We start from the raw sequence: 26,667 nt of genomic DNA, 5'->3' as shown, positions 1-26,667 counted from the left end.
AGTAACCTGCTGGTTTTTTTGGCAGTATGCTTCAGAGAAGTCACACAAAAAATTAAGTTGCCATCATGTCTGCACTATCCCAAGGTGACAAACATGAGTATAAATCAGCCTCCCAAAACACACACCACACGCATGCATCTTGCACACAAGTCTTTCCTTGAATGGCCATTGCTGTTGATAGGACATTGAAATATAAAACCAAATCCAAACCTCTGCTGCTAGACCATCTGGTGAGCATATCAGGGTGTTAGTGGTGTGCTTACCTCTGGTACTAGTCCATCTGGTGAGCATATCTGGGTGTTAGTGTTGTGCTTACCTCTGGTACTAGTCCATCTGGTGAGCATATCAGGGTGTTAGTGGTGTGCTTACCTCTGGTACTAGTCTATCTTGTGAGCATATCAGGGTGTTAGTGGTGTGCTTACCTCTGGTACTAGACCATCTGGTGAGCATATCAGGGTGTTAGTGGTGTGCTTACCTCTGGTACTAGTCCATCTGATGAGCATATCTGGGTGTTAGTGGTGTGCTTACCTCTGGTACTAGACCATCTGATGAGCATATCAGGGTGTTAGTGGTGTGCTTACTTCTGGTACTAGACCATCTGGTGAGCATATAAGGGTGTTAGTGGTGTGCTTACCTCTGGTACTAGTCCATCTTGTGAGCATATCAGGGTGTTAGTGGTGTGCTTACCTCTGGTACTAGTCCATCTGGTGAGCATATCTGGGTGTTAGTGGTGTGCTTACCTCTGGTACTAGACCATCTGGTGAGCATATCAGGGTGTTAGTGGTGTGCTTACCTCTGGTACTAGACCATCTGGTGAGCATATCAGGGTGTTAGTGGTGTGCTTACCTCTGCTATTAGACCATCTGGTGAGCATATCAGGGTGTTAGTGATGTGCTTACCTCTGGTACTAATCCATCTGATGAGCATATCAGGGTGTTAGTGGTGTGCTTACCTCTGGTACTAGACCATCTGGTGAGCATATCAGGGTGTTAGTGGTGTGCTTACCTCTGGTACTAGTCCATCTAGTGAGCATATCAGGGTGTTAATGGCGTGCTTACCTCTGGTACTAGACCATCTGATGAGCATATCTGTGTGTTAGTGGTGTGCTTACCTCTGGTACTAGTCCATCTGATGAGCATATCAGGGTGTTAGTGGTGTGCTTACCTCTGGTACTAGACCATCTGATGAGCATATCTGTGTGTTAGTGGTGTGCTTACCTCTGCTATTAGTCCATCTGATGAGCATATCTGGGTGACAGTCATTTCATTCTTTGTTAAAGTTCCAGTCTTGTCAGAACAAACAACACTTGTACATCCTGTTATAGACAAACAACTACAGTCAAACCTCGATGATTTGAACTTCGTTGATTCGAATTTCTGGCTGTATCGAACATTTTGCTTGGTCCCGAATTTCCTCACTATATAACGCTACTAACGAACCTATGTATGATTCAAATTTTTATAAATCGAAGTTTTCGATGTATCAAACTTTTTTCATGGCCCGTCAGCTAGGATATTATAGGTAACTGACATCTCATGATTCGAACAACTAATTTACCTATACTGACCACTGGACAGGTGGTTGTCGTGACCCCCGCGGCAAGATTTCACACAAGTGCACTGACTGACAATAGGGATAACGATAGCGTGCGTTGTCACTCCCGATCATGGGGTTAATTAATAATCAGACTAAATTGATAGATAAATGGTGTATTTAGAAGCCATGACATTTAATCACTCCGGTATACCATACCGGTAGTCGTCTTTGATGATCTCCGCCGCCATTGAAATCAGCGGTTGGTGAGTAAATTTTACGGAACAGTAAAACAAGCGGATCAATTTTAAACAAAAACAATTAGCGATGTCTTCACTCATATTCAAAGTGTCACGTTTCAAACTTATACATAAATATCCATGTAAATCGGTTATTTGTCATTCAATCATGCATTCTCCCACTAATCGGCGTTCTGTATTGTATATGCACATAACGTAAACACATGTGTCTTTAGCAGAAAAACGTTAACGTAAGTGTGCATTGTACTTTTGCTTTATCTTTTACACGGGATATAAGTGTTTTGTAACAGATACATAATTTGTTTGATTAAAAAATGCTAAAGTATAATTGATGAAAACTATTTTTATGGGTTTGGGGTAAATTAACTAAACTTTTCGATGTCAACCTGCCAGGCGTCGATCAACACGAAGACACCGAGGACATGTAACGTTAACAGATATGGTCATTATCAAGAAAACATCGATCTATTGTCAACCATGAATAATTTGAAGTCCCGCTGTTTCGAAGTTTTTCTGTTAGTCCCTTGAACTTCGAAACATCGAAGTTTGACTGTATTATATAAGTTATGTAAAACAGAGTACATCCAGTACACTCAATATCAAGTAAGTCAAATAGTTCAAACTAGGTATACATAAATATATCATGGCCACTAAAACACAATTTTTTCTTGTCCTTTGAGCTGGGTATTACTGTACCATTTTAAGAATAAGTTGCCAGTGATTTCTGTTTAGTGTATACATTACCTAAAGTTTCCACTATTGGCAGTTTCTTTACGATAGCCTTCCTGTTGGCCATCCTCATCACTCCCAGAGCTAATGTTACTGTCACTACAATAGGTAGGCCTTCAGGGATAGCAGCCACTGCCAAACTGTCACATACATCAAATGATTGTTCGTTATTTCTTTGAAATTGTCATTTTAGAAATCTGCACAAGAGCGAACTATGATAAATTTATTTCTTTAAACTGGTTAATTCATCACTTTCATAACTTGTAATTTGGTAATGTTTTGAGCATTGTCATTTGATACAATATCAATTATTTCGATTCACTATCCACACCAAGTAAAGGTCGTTTTGAAGTCAATGTTTCGATAAACCTTTCAACAATAGACAAATCTTCAATCACACTGCCCATCTACCATCTCACATCTACCATATCACATCTACAATCATACTGCTCATCTACCATCACACTGCCCATCTACTATCTCACATCTACCATCTCACATCTACCATATCACATCTACAATCATACTGCTCATCTACCATCACACTGCCCATCTACCATCTCACATCTACCATCACACTGCCCATCTACCATCTCACATCTACCATATCAGATCTACCATCATACTGCCCATCTACCATCTCACATCTACCATCACACTGCTCATCTACCATCTCACATCTACCATCACACTGCCCATCTACCATCACACATCTACCATATCACCTCTACCATCACACTGCCCATCTACCATCACACTGCCCATCTACCATCTCACATCTACCATCACACTGCTCATCTACCATCTCACATCTACCATCACACATCTACCATCACACTGCTCATCTACCATCTCACATCTACCATCACACATCTACCATCTCACATCTACCATCACACATCTACCATCACACTGCCCATCTACCATCACACTGCCCATCTACCATCTCACATCTCACATCTACCATCACACATCTACCATCTAACATCTCACATCTACCATCACACATCTACCATATCACATCTACCATCTCACATCTACCATCACACATCTACCATATCACATCTACCATATCACATCTACCATCTCACATCTACCATCACACATCTACCATATCACATCTACCATCTCACATCTACCATATCACATCTACCATCTCACATCTACCATCACACATCTACCATCACACATCTACCATCTCACATCTCACATCTACCATCACACATCTACCATATCACATCTACCATCTCACATCTACCATCACACATCTACCATCACACATCTACCATATCACATCTACCATATCACATCTACCATATCACATCTACCATCTCACATCTACCATATCACATCTACCATATCACATCTACCATCATACATCTACCATATCACATCTACCATCTCACATCTACCATATCACATCTACCATATCACATCTACCATCTCACATCTACCATATCACATCTACCATATCACATCTACCATCTCACATCTACCATCATACTGCCCATCTACCATCACACATGTACCATATCACATCTACCATCACACTGCTCATCTACCATCACACATCTACCATATCACATCTACCATCAAACTGCTCATCTACCATCACACATCTACCATATCACATCTACCACCACACTACTCATCTACCATCTCACATCTACCACCACACTGCTCATCTACCATCACACATCTACCATCACACATCTATAATCATACTGCTCATCTACCATCACACTGCTCATCTATCATTACACATCTATCATCTCACATCTACCATATCACATCTACAATCATACTGCTCATCTACCATCACACTGCTCATCTATCATCACACATCTATCATCACACATCTATCATCACACATCTATCATCTCACATCTACCATTACACATCCATCATCTCACATCTACCATCACACATCTATCATCTCACATCTACCATCACACATCTACCATCACACTGCTATCATCTCACATCTACCATCACACTGCTCATCTATCATCTCACATCTACCATTACACTGCTCATCTACCATCACACATCTATCATCTGACATCTACCATCACACTGCAATCATCGCACATCTACCATCACACTGCTCATCTATCATCTCACATCTACCATCACACTGCTCATCTATCATCTCACATCTACCATATCACATCTACCATCTCACATCTACCATATCACATCTATCATCTGACATCTACCATCACACTGCTCATCTATCATCTCATATCTACCATCTCACATCTACCATATCACATCTACCATCTCACATCTACCATCACACATCTATCATCTGACATCTACCATCACACTGCTCATCTACCATCTCACATCTGCCATCACACTGCTCATCTACAATATCACATCTACAATCATACTGCTCATCTACCATCACACTGCTCATCTATCATCACACATCTATCATCTCACATCTACCATATCACATCTACAATCATACTGCTCATCTACCATCACACTGCTCATCTATCATCACACATCTATCATCACACATCTATCATCACACATCTATCATCTCACATCTACCATCACACATCCATCATCTGACATCTATCATCACACATCTATCATCACACATCTATCATCACACATCTACCATCTCACATCTACCACCACACTGCTCATCTATCATCACACATCTACCATCCAATGCTCATCTCACATTGCACATCTACCAAATATTCCTAATCTATCATCTTACATCTCATCACAATGTTCATCTATCATCTCACATCTACCATTTTACTGCTCATCTATCACCTAACGTGTACCTTTTCAAACTTAATTTTGCCTCTGTACATCACCCTCCTTACCTGACACCGATGGTAAACATGTCGAGTAGTCCCCGCCCCTGGATCCAGCCCAGGAACATGATGCCCCCTATGATACAAAAGGAGTAAAAGGACAACTGCTTCCCCAGGGTGTCCATGCTCTTCTGAAGAGGTGTCTTGGGCGACTGTAATATAAAGTTTATTAAAATATATACACGTAATATGTACAAACATGAAAGGGAACAATAGCATTTCTTCAGGTCAGATATTTGTTTTTTTTGGCTGTTCCTCCTAATCATATCAATCTTCATTTTTCTTCATCTTTTTTTCTTTCTTTACTTTTAACAAATGCAGATACTTGTGCAGGTTAAATATTTGTTTTAAACATCAATCAGTTTCACATAATACATGTTGAAAGCAATTTTTAAACTTTCAGTAATTCTAGGATGAAGTCTGTACCTGGTAGTTCTTGGGAGGTATTAGGAGCCCTTGTAACCATATGTAATTATCAATTACCACGCTTGATTTTGTAAATCTATAGTGTCACAATTATCTTTTTATATCTAATAACTTATAATAACAAGCACACAGAGTATTGCGAAAGCAATGCACCTCCCTTTTTTACAGCCCCGCAAAAATAGTAACAGTGACCTTGACCCAAAAACCCTGAAACTCCAATTTATCCTGAGATATTTTGATCTTTTATCATTGTGTGAAATATGATCAAAATCCTTCAATGATTCAAATTGCTAGATTGCTGGCAAACTTTGGTGTTATGTACGTACATACAAGACCGACGAAGAGGAAACCTGTAGTACCCCAGTTTCACTGGTAGGGGATTAATTATTTATAGTAATAACAAATGAATACACAATACAGTATGTGTAGGAACCTACCTCCTCCTCCTGCATCATCTTGAATATTTCTCCAAATTCTGAATTTTCACCAATCCCTATTACAAACCCCTGAAAAATAGTGTCAACATCATTTTATACCCAGCCCATTGTACACAGACATTGATGAACCTGCACAGAGAAATCTTGGTAAGTTTCAATCTATTTTCTCAAGTAATTTGAATCATTTCAAGTGACAATTCTAAGACTATTTCTAAATCTGAAATGCAAGGGATGAGATATGCAGTATGAGAAACACCATAGTAAACCTCAAGGTGTTCTTTACAGAAAAGATGGATAAATGCTACAAGGTCATATGTTGATGTTCAAATGATGGTAATTACTGCCCTAGACAGCATCACATTTTAAAATGAATTGATGTATTTAAAAAGCATATAAAAACTACACATACATATAGATTTACTTCATCTTCTGGGTTATGAGGATGATGTATGAGCCTATGACATTACTGTAAATTCGTCCAGTAAAACTCTCCTATATTCCACAGAAAGTATGATAACCTATCTTCTCACTGTGCTGTACTATGGTTTTGGAATGGACAACAATTAAGGTTAATATGGTTCTACAATGTATGTTTGATTATAATAGGTCACATATCACGTAAAGAAGTAGTCATTAGACATAAAGGGGTCAGGTATTACCACAGAGTGATAATGTACAACATTGTGACAACGCTGTGATTATTACCTTTCCTCGTCCACACCTGACCTGCGTCCCCATGTAAGCTATATTCTTTCTGTCGTTGATATCTACATGCTGTTGCTTCGGTATTGCACTAGTCGCCTTTGATCTTGGTATAATTTCCCCAGTAAAACTGGATTCATCTATAGCTAATTGATTTGACTGAAAAAAATGAGAGAAAAAAAACATCTAACTGTACATTAGGACCAACACATGAAAATTGATATCTATAAATAAAGGGAGATATCAAACATTATCCTAATAACGGAATTCTGTTTTTCTTTGTTTACATTTATCAGTTTTGTAAATAGGAGATTATTAGGATTAAAATTCATATCCATGTTTGTGGTACAGAACATTATATAAGTGAGCTGTATAATTATGTTTTATTAGAACTTGTGATCAGGTACTGGTGCACAAACAAAGAACAAATTCATCAACAGACTTGATGGGCTCAATCTTTCTTTCTTTTCTTAATAACTTTGATTCTTTTTCAAAGACAATTACCTGATTAAAGGACATTGTGACATTTGTAATTACCTGATTAAAGGACATTGTGACATTTGTAATTACCTGATTAAAGGACATTGTGACATTTGTAATTACCTGATTAAAGGACATTGTGACATTTGTAATTACCTGATTAAAGGACATTGTGACATTTGTAATTACCTGATTAAAGGACATTGTGACATTTGTAATTACCTGATTAAAGGACATTGTGACATTTGTAATTACCTGATTAAAGGACATTGTGACATACAAATGTATCTTAATACAAGGACTTACGTCATTATAAGGACATGGTGACCTATTTCAATACAAGGACAGTTTGACCTACCTCGAACAGTCTTATGTCTGCAGGAACTCTGTCCCCCATCGCGAGGAAAACTACATCCCCCGGGACAAGATCCCGTGCTAAGAACGTCTCCAGCTTCCCTTCCCTCAGGCTGAAAAGACAAACAGTTAACAACCTGACAACAAGGATAATTGGGCAGCGCATTGGATAAAACACTCGACTTTCAACAAGACAACTTGGGTTTTGAAGGTGTAATAGGCAGTTTGTGCACCTTCGTGGGTTTCTCTAAACATATACATGTATACCATGACAGGCATGAGCCAAAAAGAACTAGGAACATAAATTGAGAAATCCTGTTCATAACTGCTGTGAAATAAATTTATCACATTGCAAAATGTTTGTGATGTCTGAGGATACAAAATAAGTCTGGTATGCTGTGATTTGTTTTAGATGTGACAACATAATTGAAACAATCAGACCCGAAAACCAATCACAGCATCACTATGTTTGTTTTGTCAAGTTTGTCGGTTGAAGGCAAACCAGACGACAATTGATACGTTTTTCGGCGCCGGGTAGAACATACACACAGTTAAACGAGGTAACGGTGAAAATCATGTTACGATTACTAGATCATGTGATGCAAATTATGATGACATTCTCCGGAAAATAATTAAATCTAATATCTATTTCTTATCAAAGCATATATATGTAAAATTTGATGCAATATTTTGATATGAATAAATTGTTTTTGATTTTCAAAGTCTACAGTTGTTATAGAAGCACTATTCATAGTGTTTGGACAGCAAACCTAGGTTTGAGCGGCAAACCCGATATACCGCCAAACTCGTTATATCGTCAAAATCACGTAGAACAGAAGGTGGCAATATAGCGAGGTTTTACTGTATATATATATATGTCTACTAGATTGACTGCATACACACTGAATTACATTTGTGTGCATTAAATTCAAACAAATTAGTGTATCCATAATATTTCCCATGGAAAGCAACATATAGAAGTTACAATTAACCCTATTATTATAAACATAATGCTTTTAGATAAATTACGTTGACAGTATAACATTGTATATTAGTGTATTACCAGTGACATTTTGGTGGGACAAGTTTGGTCAGAGCTTCCAGTGATTTTTCTGATCTGTACTCCTGGAAACACAAACAAACAAAAGTTTTTTTTGTTTACTTGTTGCAAGTTAATCATATAATATTTCATTAATAATTAATTATCACTGACAATCAATTCAAGACCATCACAATGTCAGGAGACATTAAATAAAATATCATTAACATCAGTCATCAGAGACATTTAATAAAGAACAGCAGGGGACATTAATGATTGAGGTGATTAACATTTAATGTTAATACAATAAGAATTCTTTTTCCTGGTTAACCAGTATCCACAATATCATGATATTCACAGATACAGGTAAAAACTGATATAAATGTACAGAGAAATAGTTAATGATTCTTTTATTTTACATACATAAAACTAAATTAAATGTATATTGATTCAGTATGTAGATTACAAACTGTTTTTATTCTCAATACAGATGTCACACTTATTGATAGTTACCTGTACAAACGCAACTGTCACCACGATAATGATTGCCTGAAAAGAAGGAAAAGACAATACAACATGTGTATTTCAAAACCCTCAGTGTCAACCTTAGCAACAGATATTAATGAACATGGGATGGTTACATTAAGAGATGCATTGTAATCATATTTGAAAGCTCAAAGCCATATTTTCATCAAGTTTACTTTTTGGCATTTAAATATTAATTGGCGAATGTGAAGGCATACACTCTTTTCATGTCACTGTCATCGGCCATTTTCAGACCTCGAAGACATATTCACTATGATGTCATTATAAATATTAAATTACCTGATGACCCCAAAGAGGGTCAAAACAAAGTAATTGTGTTTTATTGTGTTTTTTTTCAATCATCTATTTACATACATACCATGCCAGTATGTATATATTTTGTAACATCTTTTTTTTTCAATTTGAATTTAAGTTCAATCTGACTAAAATATCAAAAATCTTTTTAAAGATGAGAAAATGGATCAAAAGTGGTCAAAATAGCCAATGATGCATTGACTGTGGAACAGAACGAAGTAGTCTGTATATTTCAGAGCGGTATGAAAGGGGGCAATCTGATTAGTCAACAGCTCTTTAAACAATACTAACTATAATTGTTGACCAATCAAAAGACTTCTTCAATTCCACAGTCGACGTGGCGACCGATCTTCAAGTGTTACACCTTGTTGATATAGTAGGAGTAAGGGCAAACATTTTTTTTCTTTTAATACTAACCAGAAGCAGATGGCTGTGGATAAACTATATCTCTAGACTGTTATACATGATAACTGCTTCACAATGAATGCCCCTACAAACTTATATATAATACATATTAGACTTACCACAGTGATGCTGATAGCATCATCAAACTGCTTCATGAAAATGCTGATGAATGCTGAGGCTAAGAGCAGCAGAATCAATGGATCATTAAACTACAAAGAAATTTATAACTGAATCAGAATACGGAACTAAAAGAGAATTAAAACAAAGCACTGGAGCTACAAAGTACTGTTTATTTAATTTGATGTTCAACTTGTCAATGATCTCTTTAAATTTCCAACTTTGAAATACACCTGTATCACAAACCAATTCCATTATAACACCTTCAATATTCAGGTGTTGTTTTTCATTATTTAGATTTACTTGTGACAAAAACAATTAATTTAAGAAAAATGTGATTTAACATTATAGACTTTCTAAAATTTGGGTTTACCTGGCCAAGATATTTTTTCCACAGTGGTTCTTCTTTTGTGATTTCAAACTCATTATGGCCATGCACTGCTTTGCGACGATTGGCCTCATCCCCTTCCAGACCAACGTTGGAATCTGTCCTTAAGTGGCTTTCTATCTCTGTCACAGACAGCTGACAAGCTTCTTCGGAACATATTGTAGACATCATTCCAAAGCAGACACTTAGAACTTCTGTATCATGTACATCTGATGTTCATACAAAATGATATGTAAGAGGTGTCTCCAGTGTGAGGACCACTTTAATCACATTGTCATATGGCTATCTGCTGTCCACTGTAGATGATCTGTAAGACAAGACAGAGAATTAACAAATGTGACATAAAATAGGGAAACAAATGTAAACTTACTAATATTTTAACAACTGTGAAAGAAGTTTCACCAAATTATATTCATCGCTCTTGTTGGCCTGGATAGAAGTGTACATGAGGTCATACTGTGGGAGGAAACCAAAGTACGGTACCCAAAAAAATTGGTCAGATAGGTGACCCCATACCTTTTCACTTCCGACCAGGGAATCAAACCCTAGTCACTTAGGTGAAAGGCAAGTGTGTTACCAGACCAGTAACCCACGTGGGGCAGTTGCCTGGTACTGACCGTAGGCCGGTGGCTTATACCGCGGGTACTCTAGATCTGGCTTTCCTCCACCTCCAAAATCTGACATATGCATGTCCCTAATTATATAAATGACCCTGGCTGTTAATAGGACTTTAAACAACCTAAACCAAGTCACCAGACTGGTCTAAAATAGGAGATGGATTGACTGTAGATGTGCAGTTTTTATTATCATCGTACTCTGCTTTTGTACAAGACAAATAAAAAAAAATCTAAATGCAGGCTTTTACACACTTTCAATTGTGAATGGTGTCTATATCATTGTCCACATAAATATCTGAAATAAAATAAATAGCCACAATTTTGACATAACGCTGATTCCTTAGACAGCTACAAGTATATAATAAGCCAGAATTTGAACAGCTGGTCCTCACATGTACAGAAACTCATAATGTTAACAACTGTACTTGCATTTTTGTCAGGATTTTTTGTCACTTGAACACTCAACTACAGAAGCAAAAAAATTAATTCAGCACAGATGGCCATTACATATTTATGTGCCAGGCCCAGCTATAAAAACTTCATTCTTGTTGCACTTGTGACGTTTACAAATGGGTTCGTCACTACTTCTAATAGATCCAGCTGGTTAGTGACTAGTCTACAGATGCAAATATATACAAATATTACTACTATTTGGTAGCCTTTAACATTTAATGAGAACATACAATGCATAAAATATAAGTTTTATATATACAGTGGTCTGTCTGACCGCTGACACCTAATCTTAATACTATATAAGCACTGTTTGCTTACACCCAAAACTAGTACTTGACTATGACTCGTCCTGCACCACTCACAACGGCTAGTTACTGGTCGCCGGTCTGTGTGTGACCACTGACTATACGGCTACGGGGAGTCAGTGACTAGCAATATGTATAATCGAACATGATATGACGCTCTGACTGTTCCTATGTATTTTCATCGGCCACCTTACCCCTGGTGTTTGCTGCTGACCACCAACACTACTTATAGTATATGGTCGCTGACATGCCCGCCGACTACCTTGTAGTTGCTGACTTGACCGTCGACTACCTGCTTGTAGTCGCCAACTAATTTGTAGTCGCTAACCTATCAGCCTCTGCCAAACACTCTGTGTTAAAATGACTAGTTGATGGATCAAGGAGAAGACCGTAGTCACATCTATCTTTCCATAACTATCTACCTTTCTTAGGGTCTCTGTCTGCACAGTTTGGATGCCGAAATCAGAGTGTTGTCGTCTGTCAGAGCCGGCTTTTATACCCTCCGATATAGACCATCTGAGTGGTAGAATTACATAATCAAGCGTGCGGGAGAATGCACGAGAATAACTAATGACCCGGATGAACACATGTAAACAATACACAACGATGCCTGATCGGTATGTGTTATCTATTTTCATTACACACTCCAGAAAATATTGAAATATTAAAGGCTTATACATGTAGGTCACCTGAGTTGTGACAAATATACCAATTTTGGATTTTAAACAAAGATTTATTATATATGACCCCAGCTGTGACCATTAGAAAAGGCCAATATAACTCATTTTAATAATTTACATGATAGTCCTTTATCCATATAGACCAGCATGCTTCTGGCCCAATATCTACTCCAACAATGTTAGAGGTTTTACAAGGCGAGATACTGTTGACAGGTGCCGTGTAACAGTCGGCAAAATCATATCTGATAGAAAGAGAGCCAGCCAGCGGCCTCTTATGTTATAGGAGTAGCCCAATATCATGACCATTGACCTAAACTGCAAAGGGCCAACTTCAATGATCAGATTAGTCACATGATGAAATTGTTCTTATTGATATAAGCTCACAGCATACCAAATTTCATCAAAGTCCATTCATATTTATCAAGTAAGCATGTTCACCAAGCCCAGTAATATTAATGGTAATAAAAAGCCAAAGGGTCATTACTCTGTCAGATAAAATCGGCCCCATTGTTGAACTTGTCAGGGATCTTATTGATATAAGCTAATCAGGCTGTGTATTTAGCTTTATGAAGCTTCATTGACTCATGATCAGGTGACCTAAAGACAGAAACTGTTCATCAAACCAAAGTTATGTATACATAAGCAAAAGAGGCAAGGTTTTCAATAAAATACTGAAATTGTGTTATGTTTTATCAGGGACATATAATAATATATATAATATGTCCCTGGTTTTATAAAGGGTGCACTTAATCATAAAATACAAATTCAAGAATCAAAGTCTTCTAAAATTGAGACTCTTGACTTTCCGAGGGAGTTCCCAACCTGTATGTATGGTTATATTATATTACAATATGAAATGTTTTGATGTTAACATTTCAAACGAAAATTAATCTTGTTTAACACCGTTTAAAATGGGATTTCAAAAATAAAACTCCAGCATATGACAAAAATGTCAAAACAGATGGACCATATGCATGCTGTATAGAATAGGTCATAGCTCACTAAGTTGTTGGCACACTACCTGTTGGATGTGCTCAACCTCTTGTCATGCAACAGTTATGCTAAACAGTCATCCACGTCCTAACGGTTACTGCAATGTCAAACATTTATTAATTAAAAGCGTAATGAAATGAATATAAAGTGATATGTACATATACTCACTATTGTTTGTCAGAGTTGGAATGTAGAAAAAATACAACCAAACACTGTTAATCAGTCACCTCAACACAACTGTTCTAACCACGATCATGACAGCTTTGACTTTTGACAACACACTCGCATAATATTGCAGCAATGCTTTTCTCCAAAAGCCAAAAATACTTTCAAATCAAACCCTCATAAGATCCTGATCTTGATCTCCAAAGGGAGTTAAGTCTCACATACGTACACTTTTTAAAGTCCCCAGTTATATTTCAATATGCTTATGATTAAAAGTATGCTATTGTTTTTATTTTCAAAGAAACAAATGAAAGATAGAATTTTAACATACTGAAATAACACCCTAATAACTGGGATGGTAACATTTAATATTAATAAAATACCGGTGCGTACTGAAAAAAGATATCTGTTAGAAAAGTTGTTAAATTTTTGTGTGCTTATTTAAAACAAACAGAATATGACGATGTCTTGATATTCGTAATTCATTTAAAAATGCGATATAAATCCCCGTCCCATTATGTACATGTTGTTTTAAAGAAGTATTTACATCGCACGAAATTTTGGGAAATGGAACAAACATTCGGGTGTCAAATTTGCCACAACACAAAAGGAAGCACGTTGGACAGCTGTCCCGGGAACTTGCATTTGGACCGAAACTTTATTTTGCTCTGTAGGTTGATAGTGTTTTCTATTGTGGGTATATTGCAAATTATTCGGAAATATGAAACGTCACTTGATTACATGTTTTGCTCCATTTATGCACTATAGCGATATCACACATGTGTCGGGGGATTGCGTCATACCAGACGAATCGGGATGTTTACTTCTCATGTGGTCCATGAATTGCAATAGTTTACATCATTCAGGTAGAACCAGACCTAGAGTGTAAAAGTAGTCATCGCCATATGTGTAAACTCAATAACGTATATATATATGATTTGAATCAGCAATCCTTATTAAAATGATACTGGGCTACATGTACAGTACATGTTACGTACAGTTCAATTTGTAGCAATAACAGGCTATTTTTTTAAATTATAGGAAACATTTCATGTTATACATTGTTGGAAAGGTCTTTACAAATAGAGTTAAATGGTGAAAAAATGAAGACTCTACCTTCAAAATTGACAGAGTTATGGCACTTTGAAATGTAGGAAAAACAACTTGATTCTGCCATCAAAGGATACTTTCCTATTTCTTTAAAAAATAAGGCAACTATCTTCAGGAAGATGTGTTTATTGTTATATTTCAAGTCAATATAATTGTAACGAGAAATATCTTTAAACAAGAGGCCCAAAGGGCCTTAACGGTCACCTGAGATTTGAAATATTTCGGCCAACTAAATTGACCCTTTTTGGCCCCACCCATCAGTCCTAATGGGGTCAGTCTATGAAGAGTATTTGATTCTAACATATAGTAGATAAGAAGATTTTTGAAATTTCAGTCAATTTGACCCTTTTTGGCCCCGCCCACCAGCCCCTGAGGGTCAACTAGGGCCGACATGTACATAACATCAAACTGTAATCCCATGATGATAATTTGAACCAAGTTAGAATGAATTCCAATACAAATCCAACAAATAATAGTCAAAAATGTGATTTCCCTATATAAACTATAGTAAAGTTTACCCCCTTCCCAGGGGCAAACGTGAGACCCCAGGGTCATGAAATTCACAATTTTGGTAAAGCACCTTAAGACCCTTCCATCTATGAAGAGTATTTGATTCTACCATATCTGAGAGTAGAGAAGAAGATTTTTGAAGTTTTAGTCAATTTGACCCTTTTTGGCCCCACCCCTCAGGCCCCTGGGGCTGGGGACCATATAATTCACAATTTTGGTTGACCTTCAGCCATAGAAACTTTCTGCCAAATTTCATTGAATTTTGTTAAGTGGTTTTGGAGAAGAAGTCGAAAATGTAAAAAGTTTACGGACGCACGACGGACAAAAGGCGATTAGAATAGATCACTTGAGACTTCGTCTCAGGTGACTTAAAAAGATAAACGACATAGTTTTAATGCTGGTGGTTATCATGTAAAACTGATGGTGAAATAAATTTACGAACTAAAGTGTTTTAGCACGAATAACTAAATCATATCAGTTTGAATCATTTTTGGTAATAATAAGACTGCATTTGAATAAGGAATATAATTTATAATATCTATAATTTATAATTATGAAAATGGAAATATATTTGATTATTGAATTGATTTCTTTGTGAAAAAAATGAGTCAAGTGCAATCTGAATCTACATTTAAATTAAAGAACATACTTTTATGCTATTACCGTCCATTAAATCTAGTGATCTCCACTCAAATTGACGACTTTTTCGTGTTAAAACGCTTGATTAATAGGCCTACTGTACGTTTTTATATTCCATAAGTAGTAAACTACGACTACTAGATTAGAGTTATCCCCCTTCGAAAATCATGGCGCATTACATTTCAGTGTGGAATACTCATCTTCTTTGACCCTGCGCACGGTTGCGCTTCATTCTAAAGTTTTGACAGTTATGTTTTCTGAAAGAAAAGTGCCCTAGGTTTCATAATATCACTGTCAAGGGGGTGTCACAAAGGGTAAGTAAGGAAATATTAACGATTTTATCGGTACCTCGTCACTCCGCTCCAGTTTCTGTTGCCAAACTATTTTCTTTTCTGGTTTACCACATGTTTAGATATTGCTTTGCATTCCTATTAGTCAAAACACACAATTGATTTCGATTCTCACGTGTCTTTATATATATTTTAGGCGTCTTTTGCTGTCACATCGCTACCAAAATGGCAGCGATGACGCCATTTTTACGCTGAGGGAGGCTATGAATAAAGGCGTTTTTGCTGAAGAAAACATCGATAAACGTAATAATCATATGAAAGACAAGTAGAACATACTTCATTGTGATTACTGTTTAGTGAAAATAGAAAGACCAGACAATTATAGCTGGTAAACATGGAATTCAACATTGACCTATTTAACACGGGGCAGAATGGGAAAGTGCCGTAACTTGCGTATGCCTGTCATTGCTACAATTTGATTAAAAGTTAACCTGGCCTGTACGTACCGGTATACCTAGCTTCACAAAATGTAGTTAATGGGACGAGAGCATATAGACCAAGACACCGTTTTGATCAGATTGGACATAGTACACAAGGTTTGGTAAATCTATATAATGATTTCAACACAATAGCGTATTGAGAGAGGGGAGTAAATGATATATATTTTATTTCTTGTTTCAGGTTATCAACTACAACTGAGGAAAATGGACGCCTCGTTAACTGGTAAACAGGTGCGCCAGCTATTCATAGACTACTTTAAGGAGCAGCAGCACCTCTATGTTCACTCCTCGTCTACCATTCCTCTGGATGACCCAACGCTGCTGTTTGCTAATGCAGGCATGAACCAGGTACATATACAGTACTCCTAGTAATAATTAACTTACAACTCAGTAAAATACACATATGTTAGGAAAGATGTCCTTCATCAGATATGTTTAGCTTAGCTGCCAGAATAGCCAGAGTTTCCTCTGGCCCTGACACCATGCATATGTCACCAAACAGTGTTGGAGAATTCCACGTTTTCATATAGTAGTACTGCGCTCTGGCCCTACACCAGACATGGTGTCATGGGCCAGAGGAAACTCGGGCACCTGCCAGAAGTGCAAATGGGCTTATACCTTAGTGCTCCCTCTGTCAGCCAGATGGATTCAACATGTAAAAATAATTTTAAAAAACTTATAATTTTTATTTGATAATAATTCTTGTCATGGGCAAAAATTTTAGTTATTTTCTGTAGATATACAGTACATTCCAGTTAATCGGGTAACGCTTAATCGGGTATTTCGTTTAATTGGGTAAAATTTCAAAAACCAAAACCATTTTCTCTTAAATCATGTAAAAAAAAAATTGTTTAATTGGGTTGGAAAAGTCGTATTTTTCAGTTATTCGAAAACGATAATTTGACAAAATAATAGAAATGCTCCGATTTTCACGAAAGTCATCACGTATTTCTTTAAGTTTTAGACATTTATCAACAAATAGGGTAATTTAGATGGTTAAAATGTCAAAAAACGGTAAAATATTACCTTAAACGATAATGTTATGTCTGGGGTTTTGTCATGTTCAGAACTGTGTTGTTGTTAATTCTGCCTCGTGGGGGTTTTCCCCAACAGGAAGTGAAGTCGATTAAGAATTGTGGGTAAAATTAAATGTTATTTTTAGAGTCAGCAGCAGGCCAACGTAATGGGGGTTTAAAAGCATAATTAAGCTACTAGACTATTAAACTTTTACTTCTGGGATGTAAAATCTTCGAAGCAGAAACCAAAACAATAGGTTTTGACCTGGGTCTGACATTGCTACAGATCGATTGATATCACCGCTTACTGTATGTGGCGAATCCAAAGTGAGGGGTTCGCCATGGGGAAATGTGACAACACAGGTACACAGGTGAGTTATTAAAAAAACAGTAGCGAGCAGTAAAAGGACAGACGCCCGACGTTAGCTTTTAATTCATATTTAGGTAAGGATTAGAACTGGTTAATAAAAAACATTACATTGGATTTCGTGTTGTTTTATCAGTGACTGCCAGTGTCAAGTTCGTATAAATTTATACCACCGGAAACGAAACTCGGTTTCTCCGATCTCTGTGCTTTGGCAATTGAAAATAATATGGAATATTTTAAACTTCATAGCGAACATAAGAATGTCTCTATGATAAACATAAATGATTTTAGCTGTAATTGTCGGCGAGTCCTTAGATCGTATGTCAAATTAGGAACACGTGAATGAAACAGGGAGCTCGAGGTATGACCCCCGATTTGATGTGCTACGATTGTACTGTGTCACGAATAAGAAACAATCTTTTAAGTTTTTATTATTTGAATACATGTATTTTTATACAATTAGTAATAGTAATCTGATAATTTGACATCAGTAAAAGCACAAACAAAAACACCGTTTATTAACAATAATAACGCAAATATTTTCATCCAAAATCGACCCAAGTCTTGACAACCATTACGGACCAAATCTAAGATGGCGACGTGCATTTCGGCTTATTGCATAAGTCAGTTAATGGGGTAAAAAGTCCCCGCAAATAGGCAACCCAATTAAGCGGAATGCACTGTATATACATGTACAGCAAACAATTTTATGATAGATATGAGTGTAAAAATTGGTTCCTTTTTCTGTTTTTTTTTTTTTAAAAATTACCAATTTTTGCTTAAATACAAACTTAGAATTTTTACATGTACACAATACTTTTTTTTTTTATTTCAGTTTAAGCCCATATTTTTGGGCACTGTTGATCCAAACAGTGATATGGCCAAATACAGACGAGTAGTCAATTCCCAGAAGTGTATACGCGCTGGAGGAAAACACAATGACTTAGATGATGTTGGCAAGGATGTCTACCATCACACCTTCTTTGAGATGTTGGGAAACTGGTCATTTGATGACTACTTTAAGGTACATCACAATGTTGGAATAATTCTAGTTTTTTTTTTATATACAGGTATAATAGAAAGCCAACTTCTAGGTTAATTTTCTAATCTGAACAGTCAATCATTTCACCCAAAAGGTTTTTAAATGCATCCATAATACATAGTTGCTAGCTGGGTACAGGAAGATAACTTTATTGTTTGGTAAACATACTTTGAATATGAAATAAAAATGCAGATAAAGGTTAAGAGTTAATAATTTTGAATTACCAGGTATCCTGATTTGGCCTGAAATAAGGATGGGGATTGAGGGGTCATTATTTGACAATTGGGAGTGGGGCTTATTTGGTGAAGGGGTGTCAATTATGGTGAATATGGTATTAGACATTTACACATCAGGGAAAGGGCATCATATTTAACTGAATGTTAATTAAACTAACCATGAACGATTGAGCAATTGTTTTTACCCATTGGTGTATATGTCAGTATTAACTTTTGCTGTAACAACTAAACAGTTTCTTGTATTAGTGCAAACACAGATAAGGGATTGTGCAGCCTACCCATTCATACACCATTTGGTATTTTTGGCAAATCACTTTGTATGATTGTCTTAAGTGGTTCCCCACTAAAATTGACTGTTAATTATTGTCAATATTTATTTCCTTAAACCTGATGAAGACTTCTATGTTGTTTAATTCATGATTTCATGACATGGATATTTTTTACTAGTAACTGGATAATGGAAAAAATCACAGTTAAAATACATATAGTTTTAAAATCCAGCTCTGTTTGCCGAAATGGCAACACGAAAAGAAGCAATGACACTTCACTGTCACTATTGCTAAGTTCAAAGATGAGCTAAGCCACAAATCACGATGAATTAGTAATTAAAAAGACAGAGAAAAACGAAGCGTACACTATAAACAAAGAGATCCTCTAGTCCTGAAGTCACGTGACCCTCTACGTCATCTCATGTGATTCCTCAGCATGATTGATTTGAGAAAATTCATGATTTCATGACATGGATATTTTTTACTAGTAACTGGATAATGGAAAAAATCACAGTTAAAATACATATAGTGAGGCTTTAATGGGGGGAAAATGAATTATTTTGATACATATTTCATATAATTTTATTTACAATTATGAAGTGTGAAGTGCAAACCAAATTTAAGCGTATAATGCTAACTTTTATTATTTTCACAATTTTTCTGATTTGATTTCATTCTTGTAGAAATTGCAATAAGATAAATAAGAAATAATTGTATGATCTAACTAACAGAAAGATTAGTGTATGTTTGCCTGGGAGCTGTTAGTTGACAGAATTAGAAATAATCCTTTGTTATGACCTAAATTACAGAAAGAGTGCTGTACCTTCGCTTGGGAGCTGTTGGTGGACAGAATTAAAATGCCAAAGGAAAGGCTGTATGTGACCTACTTTGGTGGCAATGAGGCGATGGGACTTGCTCCAGACAACGAGACTCGGGACATATGGATAAACCTGGGGTAGGCACTCGATAACAGATGTTGGGGCTTGTTCATTTATGCAGACAAACTGGTTTGTCAGTTTTTAAATGTGATATTTCAAACATATTTCTTGACGGACCTGCAAATGTTAATACTTGCCTTGGAAGTGTTTGTCAAGGATCGTCTGAAAACAATATAAAATCACCAGGTCTGTTTTTATTTCATAAACAAACAACACCAGTCCAACCGATTGGACTGCAAAAACGAAAACGGCCTTGGATTCTATTGCATAAATTTCTCAATGATGTGGTGACATCAAGGACTCTGTATTACCCTTGCGGACGTCACTGGCCATTGTTTACATACATACAGAGGGAACATTTGTAAGGATCCAGGTCCAAGTTTCATCAATGTTTTCTAACTTAATGAAATTCCTTAACTTAAGCTTTTCAATATGAAAGCATTTTTGGATTTAAGGAAAAAACTTTTAAAGGAGCTTTCCGTAAAAGAATATGAAATGTTTCATGATTGAAAATTTTAAGTAAATGATTATTGATGAAACTGGATTTAAATTTCACGTAATGTACATCATTTTCTGTGAAATGTCCTAAGAAACACGAGTAAATCTTTATAAAGATTTTGTGAGACAAAAATGATGCTATTGTTTATGGTTCACATCCAACATTACTATGCACTGACAGCTAATCGGATATTGTCTGTAGAGTTTCTGAAGATCGAGTACTTCCGTTTGGCATGGAAGACAACTTTTGGGAGATGGGTGAGACAGGCCCTTGTGGACCATGTACAGAAATCAACTTTGACAGAATCGGTGGTCGTGATGCTAAACACCTCGTCAACATGGATGACCCTGATGTCCTTGAGGTGTGGAACCTTGTCTTCACACAATTTAACAGGTTGGATTATTTTCACATTCTAGACAATTGAATTAAAACGTAAATCGGTTGTTCATTCATCTTTCCTACTGTCCATCCATTCATCTACGAAGAAAAACTGATGTCGAGACATCTGCTACTTTTCATCCAATATCTTGATGTCTTGCTGATGTGTTTACTTCACATAAGGTTGAGTTCCTGTTATACTTTAACACTTGAACAGTTGTTAACAGATTTATGCCCCTGTGACAAGATATTAGTCAAATGTTGTCTGAACATATCAATTTGCATGCAAATTTTGTGAAGCATACAGATTTAATCAAATTCTGAGCTTGTGCATATGTAATTAAATTTGATACCCATCTATTTTATTCATTATAGTAGGCTTTCATATAAAATCTGTTAGGAAGAATGGTTAATACAGTGGTCCCCTCTTATGAGACCACCTATGGGACAGGCATCAGATGGTCTTATAACGGAAGTGGTCTTTGTTGAGAGTTTTGTCATCTGAGTGATGTCAGTGAGGTCAATGATCACACAAGCTAGTACATATTACATTATATAGACTACATAGACAATTCATTGTGTTAAGTTAAAATGTTTTTCAATGTTCTCCTTTGTTTACTGTCAGTAATGTTTTGAATTTGGTTTACTTGTTGCATGTGTAAATTATTTCACAAAATTAAAGTGTAACGTTATATTTCGAATAATAAGCAAAAAACGTAAATAGTCACGCTTGAGTGCAGGATCCACTAAATCACCCCCTTCATCCCTGAAAAACGTCGATCTCTAATGTTAAAATACAGAAAATTTGCAGGTACGAATAGCTGAAAAGCAACAACAAAACTAGTTATAGAAAAATACTTTAATCTGTTATTGTGAGCCGTAGTCCAAATTTTCTGACGATCTTACTATGTAGATACAAGGCAGCTTGTGATATTAATTAAACATCAGAACCCTCGGATTATGTAAGCCGTTGAAGAGTAAATCAAAAATAATCCAAGCTGAGTTCAGCATTTTACCGATATTGGTTTCGATGCAATCTTTCTTGCATTACCACCATTGTGTATCATTTCTAAAACACCGATATTTTGTTTAAGTGTCAAAACTTTTCATTTCTTGCTGGCTGCTGAGGATGTTCAGCCATCTTTGTAATAAATTGTTTTCATTACCGACAACAATGCGCACGCATACAGGTAACAGGGGAGGTCACTCTAATGGAATTTCATCACGTTGTCTAGCTACGTACTGTAGGCCGACGTTGTACGTACGATTTAATAATAGCTTTGTATAATGGATGCATCGTGTACAGATACCACAATATATTAAATTTCTACAAAAGGTAGGAGTAATTATTTTGTTTGTAAAAACATCGGTGGACAAAACAGCTCCCTAGCTGGCTATCGCAGTGTAAACAACCTGTCAATCCAATGTGTCAAATTTTACCTGGGTCCGTGAATTTCAATGAGCTGGACATTACACGCTTTTATTATTGATTATTCTATAATTTGAATGTCTTAATGAAACGTTGCAAAAATCTTGGTCGTTCACGAGAGGGATACCATCGTTGGTCGGGTTAGCGGGGTGGTCGTTTAGAAGGGGTAATTTATCGTTGGAAAACGTCGGTGAACGCGAAACTTGGTCGTTCTTGAGAGTGGTCGTAAATAGGGGGACCACTGTACCAATATAGATATGGCTCTGTGATTTCAGCCCTGTTTTGGAAATCCTCAGTGTATGTTTTTCCCTTTGATTTGTATCAGTGAAAAAAAACACCATTATAAGGATTTGTGAAAGTTTGCTGTCCTTCATGCAAAACTTAAAAGAATTTAATTTATATTCAACTTCAAAACATGACCATTTCTTGTGGTATATCAAGATTTTATCTAATATTTATTTAGAGACAAATTATGGGGGTTTTCCTAATGTTTGATCAGGGATCCAGACGGCACACTACGTGAGCTGCCCAACAAGCATTGTGACTGCGGTATGGGACTAGAAAGGCTGCTGTCTGTGATACAGGGCAAGACTTCCAACTATGACACGGACCTCTTCATGCCCATCTTTGATGCCATACAAAAGGTGAAGGATCCTGGTATAGAAAATATTCGATTTTCAAAATTTGGAATAACTTATCCAGAAAATGAATATTCAATAATGTAGTTTCTGTAAGACTCCATGCATTAACCTTAATTTCATAAAATATTTTCTGGATTTTTAGAAGTTTTGTCTATGGTTACAAACTACTGTAATCCATAGCTATAGTAGCCCTGTGGAGAGAGACACGTATCTATGTTTGGTATCTATGGTTACATTCTACTGTAATCCATAGCTACAGTAGCCCTGTTGAGAGAGACACGTATCTATGTTTGGTATCAATGGTTACAAACTACTGTAATCTATAGCTACAGAAGCCCTGTGGAGAGAGACAAGTATCAATATTGGTATATATGGTAACATGCCACTGTAATCCATAGCGACACTAGCCGTGTGAAGAGACAAGTATCAGTCAATGTTTTTTTTATATTTGTTTGCAGGCTACTGGGACTCGTACTTACACTGGCAAAGTGGGTAAGGAAGATGTGGATGGAATCGACATGGCCTACAGGGTACTTGCAGACCATGCACGTACACTCACCATTGCACTCTCTGATGGGGGCAGACCTGACAATGTTGGCAGGGGGTATGTAGTCATTGAACTATATTAACACTTAAAAATCATTGAAAACATGTTTTATATTTCTAACAAAATTTTACTTATTGCTGCTTCTGGATGGGACTATATTGGAGACAAAAAAAATCTAATTTTGCATTTTCATTTTAACTATATCGTATGGCTAGCCTTTTTGTGGCTTGCCTAATGGAAGATTTCAGTTGATGAGGTTATTGCTTAGTTTACATATTTTCTCTTCTAGATTTAGCGTAGCTCATTCATCTCACTGTTGACCCTCTAAAACCAAATTTCTTGTGCGTTGCATAAAGTTCTTTTCAAATTGAAAATATGAATCTTTATAGCATTTTTGCCATTGAAATATAGAAATTCATCAAACTAATAAAACTTGTATTTTCACTGCAGTGATCATGATGAGCTGTGAAAATATAAGATTATTTTCACTGCAGTGATGAGCAGTGAAAATATAAGATTTTGAGGTGAGAATATAAGATTTTGCAGTGAAAAGATAAGATTTTTGTTTTTGACCAATCAGAGCGAACTTTTGTATTCACCTCATTGAAACTTGCTGAATTTTCCGATCGAGGCGAAGATAGATCGGGTTTTTTGCTGTATTTCTGAAATGTTCGGCTAGTTTTTGAGAAAATACTCACTTGACATTAGCTTTTCAATCACAGATTCTCCGATGACAGCAGTACATGCTTAAATTGCGTTGATCAGTCCTTTCAAAATGGCATCGTCAAGTTGATGTGGAGTAATGTCATAAAGAGATGACTTCATGAATTATGTTACTGATTCCTTCACTTTTTGACATTAGACTTTTCATTGTTTTGAATTTTGTTTTTAAGCATATAACATGCATTCTTACACGATTCGTTTGCAACGCATGTTTTGATTGGTTACGGACCATGTTCTAATCTGCGATAGAACCATGATCAATTGTGTTTAGCCACGCCCCGTTTCAAGTCTAAACAATATGGCTTTAAGTTCGCCTCTGCAACATTTATGATTGATGGCTCATGGGATTGGAATGAAAGTGAGGAAATCGAAAAGGGTGAATTAATTGAATATATTAAATAAAAAGAGTTAATATTGTTCTTACGGTCATTTATTGATTGAAACGTTCATTCCGTCCGTGTGTAGGCATCTAGCCAAGTAAAATCCGAAATGAAATGGAACAAGTGCACAAAATTTAACGGTTGGACCTATAGAAACACATCAACACTGATTTTGTCAAATCGTACATATTGCTATGCATACTTCAGAGTAAATCCAAATATGTCGTTAAATCTTCGGTAACAGGACTTTCACAACAATCCAAACACACCCCTTCGTCAACATACAGATCGAAGTCTCGCCAGTATGGGCGTGGCCAATTGACCGACTTTAAAAGCTTCTTTCTGATTGGTCAGTCCGCTGCAGTATGACAGGTCACTAGCGGAGGTCACAGAGTACTTAACAGCGTACTTGTAGTGATGTAAAACAATGTTTCTAAATATATTTAACAGTAAACTTGTTTTAATGGGGATAGTACGTTGTTTTTCGTGGCTATACTGGCGATTAGAAGATGTAATTTGGTTTGAACTCTCGATCGGTCTCGAGTTCAAACCAAATTACATGTTCTAATCGCCAGTATAGCCACGAAAAACAACGTACTATCCCATAAATAAAAAGAAAATTGAATGGCTTTGCACTCTTGAAAATATCGATATTCTGTCATACTCGTGAAATATATGTTATATTCCAACCATTTGTTATTCTCTATTTACATCACCAAATACTGTTTTCATACAGATATGTTCTGAGAAGAATTTTGAGCGGTCTCGAGTTCAAACCAAATTACATGTTCTAATCGCCAGTATAGCCACTCATAACAACATACTATCCCCTAAATAAAATGAAAATTGAATGGCTTCGCACTCTTGAAAATATCGATATTCTGTCATACTCGTGAAATATATGTTATATTCCAACCATTTATTATTCTCTATTTACATCACCAAATACTGTTTTCATACAGGTATGTTCTGAGAAGAATTTTGAGGAGAGCTGTCAGATATGCCACAGAAAAACTTGGTGCTAAACCCGGCATGTTTGCTACCCTTATAGACACTGTAGTGGAATTATTGGTGAGTATTACACATGATAGTTAATTAACTATTGATGAGTATTACACATGATGGTTAATGAACTATTGATGGGTATTACACATGATGGTTAATGAACTATTGGTGAGTGTTATACATGATGGTTAGTGAACTATTGGTGAGTAATACACATGATGGTTAGTGAACTATTGGTGAGTAATACACATGATGGTTAGTGAACTATTGATGAGTGTTACACATGATAGTTAGTGAACTATTGGTGAGTGTTATACATGATGGTTAGTGAACTATTGGTGAGTATTACACATGATGGTTAGTGAACTATTGGTGAGTATTACAC

The 26,667-nt window shown here is 36.4% G+C and overlaps 2 protein-coding genes across 3 annotated transcripts in view; one reads left to right on the top strand and one right to left on the bottom strand.

The window, feature by feature from the left end:
• Positions 1-13,873, bottom strand: part of LOC117338286 (calcium-transporting ATPase type 2C member 1-like) — a 31,791-nt gene extending 17,918 nt beyond the window's left edge. For both annotated transcript variants that reach the window (XM_033899574.1, XM_033899575.1), the window contains exons 1-11: positions 13,767-13,873; positions 10,536-10,857; positions 10,165-10,254; positions 9,314-9,349; positions 8,825-8,886; positions 7,766-7,874; positions 6,931-7,086; positions 6,226-6,294; positions 5,372-5,514; positions 2,538-2,662; positions 1,218-1,315 (exon numbers count right to left, since the gene is read on the bottom strand). In XM_033899574.1, coding sequence (XP_033755465.1) covers positions 1,218-1,315; positions 2,538-2,662; positions 5,372-5,514; positions 6,226-6,294; positions 6,931-7,086; positions 7,766-7,874; positions 8,825-8,886; positions 9,314-9,349; positions 10,165-10,254; positions 10,536-10,721 — 1,074 coding nt within the window. In that variant the 5' untranslated portion in view covers positions 10,722-10,857; positions 13,767-13,873. The remainder of the gene's footprint in view (positions 1-1,217; positions 1,316-2,537; positions 2,663-5,371; positions 5,515-6,225; positions 6,295-6,930; positions 7,087-7,765; positions 7,875-8,824; positions 8,887-9,313; positions 9,350-10,164; positions 10,255-10,535; positions 10,858-13,766) is intronic.
• A 506-nt stretch (positions 13,874-14,379) lies between these two features.
• Positions 14,380-26,667, top strand: part of LOC117338364 (alanine--tRNA ligase, cytoplasmic-like) — a 29,655-nt gene continuing 17,367 nt past the window's right edge. Inside the window, exons 1-8 of the mRNA XM_033899693.1 lie at positions 14,380-14,433; positions 16,994-17,160; positions 19,031-19,219; positions 20,552-20,697; positions 21,381-21,572; positions 23,486-23,630; positions 24,086-24,231; positions 26,240-26,348. Coding sequence (XP_033755584.1) covers positions 17,017-17,160; positions 19,031-19,219; positions 20,552-20,697; positions 21,381-21,572; positions 23,486-23,630; positions 24,086-24,231; positions 26,240-26,348 — 1,071 coding nt within the window. The 5' untranslated portion in view covers positions 14,380-14,433; positions 16,994-17,016. The remainder of the gene's footprint in view (positions 14,434-16,993; positions 17,161-19,030; positions 19,220-20,551; positions 20,698-21,380; positions 21,573-23,485; positions 23,631-24,085; positions 24,232-26,239; positions 26,349-26,667) is intronic.

The sequence above is a fragment of the Pecten maximus genome, chromosome 11, assembly GCF_902652985.1.
Source record: "Pecten maximus chromosome 11, xPecMax1.1, whole genome shotgun sequence".
In the NCBI taxonomy this organism is placed as follows: Eukaryota; Metazoa; Mollusca; class Bivalvia; order Pectinida; family Pectinidae; genus Pecten; species Pecten maximus.
This window is presented reverse-complemented; position numbering and strand designations above follow the sequence as displayed.